General features: G+C 46.5%; 1 protein-coding gene across 1 annotated transcript in view; it reads right to left on the bottom strand.

Moving 5' to 3' along the window:
* Positions 1–896: 896 nt before the first annotated feature.
* SGIP1 (SH3GL interacting endocytic adaptor 1) overlaps positions 897–12,016 on the bottom strand; it is a 318,128-nt gene continuing 307,008 nt past the window's right edge. The window contains exon 24 of the mRNA XM_082265257.1: positions 897–1,732. Coding sequence (XP_082121383.1) covers positions 1,710–1,732 — 23 coding nt within the window. The 3' untranslated portion in view covers positions 897–1,709. The remainder of the gene's footprint in view (positions 1,733–12,016) is intronic.

The following is a 12,016-nucleotide window of genomic DNA, read 5'->3' on the forward strand; positions in this document are numbered from 1 at the left end:
GCACCCTCAAGACGGGAAGTAAAGGGAACTTTCCCCAGCAGGACACAGAAGCAAAAAAACAACATGACAGGGGATTTAACTCTACCCCCCTTTTGGCTAGAAATACAATATAACCCTATAACACCGGCTGTTCATATATGTGGGGCAGGACAATGGTGGATTTGTGCATACAGCTGGTGTTGTCCCATTGTGTTTGCTGTTAGAACACTCATATGTACAGTGACCGTCCTGTCGTCAACAGCTCCCAGTCACTATTTACAGGATGTTGGGATGGGCTCCCTATCATGTGATTACTGTGTCAGCCAAATCAAAGTAAACACATGATGGGGATGCCCGCCTCCCAGCATTTAGAACACTTTAAAAAGAGCGAGGTCCCTCTAACTGAAAGGGGTTATCTAAATTTACGGCAAATTGCTTGAGGAAGAGCATGGTTGCTCAAAACTGTACAGTTGCTAATGTTGTGATGGTGTATCGATCAAGAAGTTTTTGCATAAGGTTTGGATACAGCATTCTCCTCCTTTATTTATATGATTTTGGCGGAATATTGGAAGCCAGTCTTTGACATGGAAATCCAGTGTTATAAATTACAAGTGATAGGTAACAAGTGTGACTAAACCTTTTCTATTAAATTTACAGCAAAGACAACATTTCAGCTCTCAGAATGAATCTTTATCATCTTAAAGTAGTAAGAAAACCTTCCAGACCACCACTTGTAGGTAGCACGCCTCTATTTGGAGTAAGAGGGGTTGGCTTATCATGATTTGCTACTGTAAAGATGGGCAGTAATAAAATGACCTGTAGATTTCCTTGGCGAGCGGTAAAATCATAGCAGCCTGGGAGGGGGGGGGGGGGGGGGGCGGCCAACAACAGAATCCAATATGGTCTATTCCAATACGCACTCTTCCTATGATTTATTTGGGGACCACTGACATGACTAAAACAAAGTGCCTCAGGTATACCAATGATTTTTAGCAAACTACTCTACATTCTTATAGATGCCTCTATTGTATGAGGCTCTAGGATCTTGTGGCCCACAAGGCATTGCTGCTGGTATTAATACAGATTTGAATTCATAAAACACAATTGCTGTACCGGCCCCCTTTTTATTTTTGTATCTGAAAGCTTTATTGATTATTTCACAAACCTTTGCTTTAATTCTCTTTTTCCTGTAGCTACTCCTCTACTGTCATGCAAATGTCATGTCCAAACACTGTTGGTTTGGAGATCGCGGTCATGTGCATAGACAAGGATTCAAAAGACACTGTTTGAATCAGAGGCACCCCTATAACCACTACGGATATTATAGATTTAGTTCTATATATACACAAAAATCTATCTCCATAAGCAGTGTGCCATTCAACAGTACTACTAAATGTTTTTTTTTTATATAACCGTTTAAATTACACCCATTTAATCCATGGTAAAATGCTGATACGAGAGTCTAACTGCCAAAATACAGCCTTACGGAATTAAATACAATTTACAAATACGATAATTACAAGTTTAAAACCATCAACAATATTACACCTAGAAATAAATACTGCAGGGTGGGGCAACACGAAGGTTTCTGAGGAAAAAAAAACGATCTGTCTGTAACCGACAGAGCCTCCGGCAGAAGTTCCCCAGGTTCCCAATATGAGTTCATGTTCGTTTAGCTTTTGATTTAAAATCGAATCGGGGGATTGTTGCTCCTCGTGGGTGGTCTTCTATTAGACGTCAGCCAAGTACTTTCCTTCAAGAGACAAAAGATTTTGGTGATCTTGAGAAAAAAGTAGTGACAAGGAAACTAAAAGGTGACTATTATGAAAGGCTGGTCATTTTCTTACAGACTAACTCTGAGTTCCCCACCAGAAGACCACATCCCCCTATGTTTTGTATTTTCATTTTATACTTTTTAGATGTATTCAAGCAGGTCACATGATGTCCAGGGTCCACTGTCTCTTTGGATCTCCTCCTGGGTTTCGGAGGTTCTTCATGATATAGTGAGTGGTGGTAGCGTGATAACAGCAAAACCAACGATGTCTGCATCATTATACTGTGAATCAAGGAAGCAGTGGTGACCGACTTTCAGCGGGCAGGTCGTAGACACCATGCACTCACAGTATGGTCATAGTTATCTTGGCCGAATGACTCTAGGTGTCATTCAGACTGAAAGACAGAGGACATCTTGTGACAGAAAAGAAATACTAAAGTTGATTAATATATGGTAGCTGTCATTGCCGAACTATATTTGAAGCTGAATTCCAAGAATTCATCCACTTTGTAAAAAGTAGACACACCCTAGGAGTCCAAGGAGGTGCATAACATCCCCTGAACTTATCTTGATTATTTAAATCTGACATATTTAGGGCTCTGCTGGAGCAAACAGTGACAATCAGTGCTGTGAGAGAGGAGAGACGTGCAAACACAGAGCAGCTATGCCAACCTCTCCCCTCTGCTGCTCATTCAGCGAAGACTTAGTATTTTGTGAATTAGTTCACATAATATAAAAGGCTTCTGTGATTGGGCAGGCATAGCAGCTGCACCAACTCTAATGTAGAAGATGCTTAGACCTGAAGTATCAGCGTCAATAGATAAGCTCAGGAGATGTAATGCACCTCCTCAGACTTAACTCAAATGGGTTGATTTCCTAAAGGAAAATAGACTGTGCACTTTGTAAAGTCCAGTTGCTCCAAAGCTTAGTAAATAAGCAGAAGCTCTGCTGACTTCCATCATCCAATCACGTGCAAACAAAAATGCTGTTTTTCTTTTTTTTCCTTGCATGTGATTGGGTACTCTTTGCAAAGTGAAGCTTTACCTTTACTAAACTGGAGCAAACTGCACTTGCAGAGGGCAACTGCACTTTGAAAAGTGCACAGTCTTTTTGTCTTTAGTAAATCAACCCCAACTTCCTGGAATTCAGCTTTAAAGAACCCGACATCTCCATCTTTGTTTTCCTTTTTAGCTAGTCATTGACCTGGAAGTAAGTATGCAGGCTGACAATCCTAAATGTCCTGGCTCGTACATCTGTTCTGGGACACTAACCCCCCCCCCGGTAGTTTGCAAAGTTGAAGCATCAAGCAAGGTTGGAGGGTAGCTCGTTAAACAAGGTTGGAGCTTTTAAAATAAAATAAAAACAAGCCAATAATGGGTCCTCTATTTCTACTCTAATTGGCATTCATGAGACCAGGTTGGACATTTGACAGTAAAAATGGATTTTTGTAAAATCTTACCGTAAAATCCTTTTCTCTTAAGCTCATTGACAGACGTAGTCCTCGTTGATTAATAACAACTCGGGTTATGCTGCCCTCTACAGGAGTAGGACTAGACAGGAAAGAAAACGTTCTGGCCACACCCTAGGGGCAGTCCCAGAGGGTATATCCTCTCACTTCCTGCTACAGCAAATCAGTTATGTCACAAAGCAGTGTTTAGAGAATTTAACCCAACCCAACTCCAAAACAGAGAGGCGGGTACTACGTCTGTCAATGAGCTTAAGAGAAAAGGATTTTACGGTAAGATTTTACAAAAATCCATTTTTCTCTGTCGCTCATTGACAGACGTAGTGCTCGTTGATTAATAACAACTCGGGACGTCCCAAAGCAGTACCACAAATGAGGGGTGGGCTAACAGAAATCAAAATCCAGAAGGCCCAACCGGAGCCAACCAGAAGCATCAAGGACTCATCGAGCAAAAGATGAGACCTAAGTGAAAAACCCAACAAACCCTTGAGATAGACCAACAGTCTCCTCAGATTGCGGCCTGCAGAACCTTGCGGCCAAAAGAGGCATCTGATGATGCCATCACATCAACTTTATAAAAAGATGTAAAGGTATGAACTGACGATCAAGTCATCGCCTTGAAAACCTGGATCGCTGACGCCTGATGGCGGAAGACCCAGGAAACACTAGGCGCCCAAGTAGAGTGCGCCTTAACAGGGAACGGAGGATTCCGACCTTTAATAGAATAAGCCTGTAACACCGTCTGACTGGTCCATCTAGATATGGTCGCGGCAGACACAGGCAACCCCCTTCTAGGGCTATCCGTGATCACAAAAAGTGAGTTCGTCTTACGAACCAAGTTCGTAGTAGTCAAGTGTACCCTGATTGTCTGAACCCCATCCAAGGAGTGTAATCCCAAGGATGGCTAGTCTTAGGACACGGGGAAGGTAACACAATATCTTTATTCAGATGAAAACTCTGAAAACCACTTTAGGAAAGGAAGGATGGATTCGGAAGAAGAACCACCTTATCCCTATGAACCACCAGATATGGGGAACGACAAGATAATGCGGCCAGTTCTGACACCCTGCGTGCAGAAGTAATGGCCACCAAGAAGGCCACCTTCTGGGATAATGTAAGCAAGGGAATCTCCCTAATATCTTCAAAGAGAAGTTTCTGAAGAACCGACCACACTAAATTAAGATCCCAGGCGGTAAGAGTGCACGCACTTATGGAGCCAGATGTCGCACCCCCTGGATGAAATTCCGCACCAAGGAATGATTAGCCAAAAGTTTCTGAAAGAAGATTGCTAACGCTGAAACCTGACCCTTGATGTGCTCAAGGACAGTTTCTGCGCAACCCCTTGTTGCAGACAGACCAAGATTCGGGTCACCGAATAGGTATGTGGGGGAAATCCAAGAGATTCACACCACGCAATATAAGACTTCCATGTGCTGGAAGTCGCTTTCCTTGCTTTAACTAGAGGTAGGAATAACTGAAGCTGACACTCCCTTGTCCTTTAGTACCTGGGTCTCAATGGCCAGGCCATTAAGCCAGCGATAGTAAAACAAGATGTAAGATCGGTCCCTGAGACCGCAGAGGAAGACTCCAAGGAGCGTCCGCGACTAGCCTCACCAAGTCGGCGTACCAGGCTCGACGAAGTCAGTCCGGAATTTCCAGAATAACTGGAATTCACTCCACCTCTATCCTGCGAAGAAGTTCCCGCAGTAACTTGAGAGGATGGAAGGCATGCCGTAGCTGATACTGCCCCCACGGGGCGATCAGCGTTTCTGCTGCGTCCGCTAGAGGATCGCGGGTGTGAGCTACAAACCTCCGCACCTTCCTGTTGAGCCAAGGTGCCAACAGATCCACATCCGGGGTGCCCCAATGAAAGGACAGCTAGTGAAAAAACCTCTGGATGAAGAGGCCATACCCCTTGATCCAGAATCTGATGGCTGAAATAATCTGCCTGCCGATTTCCCACCCCCGGAGTGAACACTGCGGGGAGATCCGGAACAACCGTTCCGTCCAATGAAAAGATGCTAGCCGTTTCGATGGCCACCAGGACACTCTAAGTGCCCCTTTCTTGACATAAGTCACGACCATGGCATAGTGCGATTGGATCCGAATCGGGCTGCTCTAGAGCTGCTCGGTCCAGTAAATCAGACAAAATCTGATCGCTCTTAGTTCCAATACCCTATTGGTAACCTGGATGCTATCGGAAGGAATGACTTCCCCTGGTTGAGCATCGGAGACTTCCTGGTCCGCTCGCTCAACCGGATCCGATTGTCCAGGAAATCGGAATTCTGATTCCATTAGAAAAAAATCTCCTTCAGGAGAATTCGGGTATGAGACTGGGTATACGGTACTGTCTCTAAGAAGGCCACCATCAGTCCCAGCCAATTGACGGACAGCAACATCCGAATCGTTGACTGAACCTTCTGGAGTTTCTCCGCAAGGAGAAACTTTCTTGCCCAGGATGTATTTAACATTAGGCCCAGATAGTTCAGTCTCCTGGTGGGGACCAGGGATGATCTTTGGGAAAGCGAAGAAAACGCTGATGTCCTGCGATGATGGGGATATAAGGATAGGCATCCTAAATGTCTACGGACGCCAGGAAATCCCCCTGATGCAGGGAGGCCACCACTGTTCGGATGGACTCCATCTTTCCCCAAGTCCAGAAATTGGACGCACCTTGCCCTCTTTCCTGGACATTGTGAACAGGTTCGAATAGAACCCCTGAAACCGTTCAATGTTAGAAGGGAAGAATCTCACCGGTGAAAGTGATCGAGACTCGATCCTGTATCCTGACCGTATGACCTTCCTTTAAAGAGGGATTCCTCAAACGGATAGCGCCTAGCCATGCGTTTGGAAATAACAGGGGTTCGTTTCAAAACAACCCCATTTAGGTAAAGGAAAATCCTTCGCCCTTTTGGTAGGTTACCAAGTACCAAAAAGGAATCTCAGTCTCAGCTACCTCTGCCGGTGTAACCTCAAGACTAAAGGTTTCCCGGACGGACAAAACTAGTGCATCCACCACTCTTGTGCTATGGCGGAGGCAGAAACGTTCTGTTCACTGCTGAGGAGACATTACCTGAGACAACAGCCCCATAAGAGGGACCTGCAGCTGCATTGACCAGCTCTGAATCCGTATCTGTATCTGAAGTATCAGATAAAAAATGAGGGTAGGCGGGGGTCACTACTTGACCCCCGTCCCTGACAGGCCACCTCCACCCAGGATACCAAAGACTCCAAAACTGCCGATAATGCATTAAAAACAAGTGGGGTACTGGAGGGTCCTGCGGCCACCTTGAGGGGATCAGGTGGGGATACCTATGCGGCAGAGTCAATGATTATACAAGACATTTGCCAGCGACCCCAAAAAAAAATGACAAAGTAAAAAACTTTTTTTTTTTGTAATCCCCCAGTGTAACAGCGTCCCTCAGTGTTACCTGTCTTTTTGGACCCCACAGAGAGAGAGAGACCCCAAGGCTCATCCCTGATGCACAGAAGTTTTCTATCAGCTTGCTCAGTGCTGTCCTGTTACAGACAGGAATTCTTTGGCCCTTTTTCCTGGCTAAAGGAGGCGGCTCCGCCCCTTAACACGCCTTCCGGCGCCTCCCCCTGGCTCCACGAGGTGTTTGGTCACCTCAAACATGGCCGCCCCCATGCTGGAGACACGAGGCTACGCCAATATGGCGGCCTCGTGCAATCTGCCAGACAATGGCGGCGGCCTGTACAGGATTCAATGTTCGCCTGCGGGAGTATCTCGGCCCCACAACCTTCACCCTGATGGTGATAAGCCTGGCCGGCGGTACCGGACCCTGGCGGGCCGCCTGCGGTTCGTGGGCCGTCGGAAGGCAGCTCTCTGCCCTTGCTGGAGGAATGGCGATCTGGACTACAGTGATTCAGGCATAGGCATCGCCCTGTGAACGCCTCTGACAGGTAAGATACCTCTTGCCCATTCTAGTACTGCCACTGACTTCAGTCACCTTTACAGTTTTAAAATGACATTAGTCAGCTCCCAAACCAAGCCTCCTGGTTTCTGTTCACAAAAATCACACTCAAATTGGGGGATCTGTGACCTGTTATAGGATAGAGGGGAGACCCATCCTACCATTCCAGAGAGGGGCCCGCGTTCACCACAAACCCGTCAGTGGGAACATACTACTCACCATACCGGAAACCAGGCGGGCGCCACTCCTGACAGAACCCCTCTCCACCGGGGTGGGGGGGCTGTCGACCAGTACGGACGCCGTGACTCTTGGTCATTGGCGTTCAAGCGAGACGTTTAACTCGCAGGGTCAGTCCCCGTCCAGTGGGACTATGTCACGGCCGACCCAGCGCGGAGCTATGGCCTGCACGCGCTCGTAGGCTGAACTGGGGTGACCACTGGATCTCAACATCCAGCCCGTCGCCCAGTTACAGCTTGCTTGCTTGAAGATCTCACAGGAACACTGGAGAAAAAAGCTGTCTAAAAAAAAATCTTTCTAAGAAAAAAATCCTGCCAGGGCCAAAGATCCTAGCAAGGCATCTAGGTCCTTACTCCTAACTAGACAGAAAAAAACTGATTTGCTGTAGCAGGAAGTGAGAGGATATACCCTCTGGGACTGCCCCTAGGGTGTGGCCAGAACGTTTTCTTTCCTGTCTAGTCCTACTCCTGTAGAGGGCAGCATAACCAGAGTTGTTATTAATCAACGAGGACTACGTCTGTTAATGAGCGACAGAGAAACGTGCATTCCCTCCAATATTTGCATTGTAAAATTGCAGGTGTACATGTTTTGTAAAAACTTTTCCTAGCTCTTCTCCAGTGCCCCCTCAGTACACAGATCTGGGCACCCACTCCAGCAGGTCCATGGCTTTGGCCTCCCATGATGTCTGCAGCCCAGCTGTTAAAATCTAGAGCCAGGCTGCCCACACCTGCTCACTAATATTCCACAGATTTGAATAAGACACCACTCATGCTATATGGGTGCTCCTTATTCAAGCCTATTGGGACATTAAAGGATAAGTTCACCTTTGGAAATATGTTACATGTTCCATCTGATTTTAGGTTTGAACATATAACATGTTTCCAGTGCTGCAGCTGCCACCCGCTGCCACCCCCTGCTGACCCCGCTGCTGTGGAATGCCGTGGTAAATCATCGAGTCTTCCTGTCAGTATTGGCGTAACCGTACGGGATGTACCTGCAAGCGAATACACTGACAGTGTGCAGGAAACCTGCATGCATCAGCAGTCTGCTGATCGCTGGTGCAATGCGTTCCAGGCTCCTACTACAAAAAATAATAAATGCAGTTTTTTTACCTGAAAAAAATGTGCATTTATTTTTTTTAAACCTGAACTTATCCTTTAATGCACAGGTAGCATAACACTAGATCTTTACTGGCCCAGCTGCAGCCATGATAGGAAGTAACAGCCATCAACTACCTGCTGGAGGGAGAAGTGGGGGTCCCAAATCTTTAAACTGAGAGGGCAAAAGGAGGAAGGCTGGGGAAAGGTTTTTTTTTTTTTCAAAACCTGTACTTTAGTTTTTAAATACAAACAGAAAAAAAAGACATAGTGCAAAAGGCATCTTATGTAGAACTGGTATTTTTAAATGGATGTGTCCTTCAATAGTTATAGAAGTGACATTGTATGTATTGCTAAACAAAAGAATCAGTAACAAACCAAACAATGTAACCTAACCACATCATTCAGCCCACATTACTGGCTGCAATCTGTTTAATTCCCTTTCCTCCACTAACCTTCTCTTTAGGCCAGCCAAAGACTGTTTGAATCTTGGCTGGTTCAGCAGGAACTGGCCGAGATTCGAACCGTGTGGGCAGGCTGAATGTACTAAGTTGATCAATCAACTTGGGTACAACCAGGCTGCCTGATTCACTTGCAATTATTGCTATCGGCTGTTATAGCTGCTAGCAATAACTAGTGTTTTCTCCCAGCAGGGACAGCTTTGCCCTCCCCCCCCCACTAGGAGCAGACAATTGCTCGGCAGGAGGGATTCCCCGGTCAGCACTGTATGTTGATAGGGGAATCATGCAAATTTCTTTCCTGCAACCCCTGGTTACAGGAAAGAAATTTGCATCATCAATTGCCTGCCTTACCTGTCATAGCACTGTGGTAAGGGTAAAGAAAACAATGGGCACCTAGAGATGGTCAGGTGTGTTGAGTGGTTTTCAAAACAAGCATCTCTATTAATAAGGTTTAACCTCTCTTGTCCCGCAGTCTTCAAATAAATATTCTCTAGTGTATAACCCCCCCCTTTTTTTTCTTGTGAAAGCCAGCAGCACTTACTCTGCATAGCTGCTGGCTCTCAATCCCAGCTGTTGACAACTCAGGTTACCATTTATTATCAGGAACTAATCAGAGGGATTCACTATGTCCATATTGATCAATTGCAGGCTGGAGGCTTCTATTAAAAAAACAAAACAAAAAAAAAAAAACAAAGTTTCAAGCCGTATTAAACCCAAAAATGTAACATTAAAGCTTACCTAGCATTAGATGTGGTGGCTGCATTCATTTTATTTTTTAGGGCTTTTTCCCCTCTGTTTTCACCTGGTGATCTGGCCAGTAAGGCTGGCTACACATTATGCAAATTTCTTGTACAATTTTCCTTTAGATTTACCAAAACCATATAATATGAGGTCAAACCTAAACACTTTCAAATTGTATGCAATCAGGCTGGCCCTTGCAATACATAGTTGAAGGTAAATCTATGGGAACAGAAAAAAAAAAAAAAAGACACCGTAAAATCCATTTCTCTGATGTTCATTGACGGACACAGCTCCCGATCTTCTTAACCATTGGGTTATACTGCCCTCTACAGGAGTAGGACACTTGGCAAAAAAAAGTCTGGCTACTCCTATGGGCAGTCCCAGGGGGTATACCACCTTCTCTCTGCTATAGGTACTCAGTTTTGTTAAAAGCAGTGTCAGAAGAATTACAACTACACAGAGGGGTGGTTGCTGTGTCCCTCAATGAACATCAGAGAAATGGATTTTACAGTAAGTCAAAAATCCCATTTCCTCCTTCGTTCATTGACGGACACAGCTTCTGATCTTCTTAACCATTGGGACGTCCCAAAGCACTGATAAACATGAGGGGTGGGAACAGTGAAAAAGAAATTCCCAAGGTGAACTATAGCAAACCAGGTAAACAGGAGCTCAACCAAAACAACTGGAGCTCACCTGAAGAAAACTATACACCCTCAAAGAAGACCAGGTCCTCTAAACAGCATCCACAGATGCCAACACATCCACTTTATAGAACTTTGTGAAAGTTTGCACCGACGACCAGGTGGCTGCCTTGCAAACCTGCATCACTGAGGCCTGATGACGGAAAACCTAGAAGGCACTGAGCCCCTGAGTAGAATGCGCCTTGACGGGGAAAGGAGGAAACGGGCTCTTAAAAGAATAGGCCTGTCTAATCACTCCCTGTCTGATCCATCTGGAAATGGTCGCAGAGGAAGGGGACAACCCTTTCTGAGGCCCTGTTAAGCACAAATAGTGAGTCTGATTTCCTAAAAGACTCAGTTGCTGCCAGGTACACCTGAATCCCCTGGGCCATATCCAAGGCATGCAAAGCAATTTCTTTTAGATGTTTTGGCCTGGCACACAGGGAAGGCAACATAATATCTTCATTCAAATGAAAATCAGAGACAATCTTCGGAAGGAACGACGGACAGGGAAGAACAACCTTATCTCTGTGAACCACCAAGTAAGGTGAACGACAGGATAATGCCGCCAATTCCGACACCGTGCACGCAGAAGTGATAGCCACCAAAAAGGCCACCTTCTGGGATAGCATAAGCAGGGGAATCTCCCAAATATTCTCAAAAGGAGGCTTCTGAAGGACTGAGAACACCAAATTGAGGTCCCAAGGCGGTAACAGAGACCGCACTGGAGGGGCCAAGTGCCTAACTCCCTATCTACCAGCGCCCATTTTAGTGCGGCTAGAGTAGCAATCATCCTATCTGAGCACTCAGGGTGCTTGGACGCAGACCCAGCAGGGAGCTATATACTAAGCTCACCCCGAAAAAATAACAATCGGGGAAGTCGCCGACTGCGATCCCACAAAGGGGACACTGGCCAAAATGGACCACCTATTGGACCCCACAAAAAAACAAGGTGGGGGGTCGCCCTCCATAGAGGACATAGCCCCCTTTAAAAGGAGGCTGCCCGCCATGACGCGGAAGCGCAGGAAGAGTGCCCTCACTAAAACAGGGCAGGTGTCCCACACAATAATGGTGGCAAAACTGTCATTAAAAAAATGGAGAGTCCCCACAGCACTATCCCTTCTTAAGGGAGGTGCCAAGCTGATTACATGGCCTAGCAGGCCGCAAGCCACAGCCTAAATTTTTGTGGAGGCCCAGCTGCAATTGCACAGATCCTGAGCCCAGCAGGTGCCCAAAAGTAGAGTGGGGGCTTCAGCTACACATACTGAGGCCATCCCCCAATGGCGGCGCCCGACCCAGCTGCTCGGCTTAAATTTTTGAAGTCGCACAGCCACCCAGCTGCCAGGACGCGAACCCCAGCGAACCACCCAGGGGCAGCGGAAGGGAAGGCGGATGCCCAAAAGGGAGGCAGTGGCATCAGCCACCCTCACAGAGGCCACCTCACACAGGTTCCAGCGAGTACACCGCAAAGTCGCGACCTAAATTTTTGCCCAGGTCTGGCCGCATGAGGCGTGTACCCCAGCCCAACAACCGCTGCAGGGAGCCTAGAGGACATCCCTGCCCTAGTCACCAACCCCCAGGGTGGCAGGGAACCCCCGTTGCGAACCAGGAAAACCTGGTCAGCAGCAACTTCAACCAGCCCCCCTA

Source organism: Pelophylax lessonae (genome assembly GCF_965119305.1).
Source record: "Pelophylax lessonae genome assembly, chromosome: 8".
NCBI classification, from domain to species: Eukaryota; Metazoa; Chordata; class Amphibia; order Anura; family Ranidae; genus Pelophylax; species Pelophylax lessonae.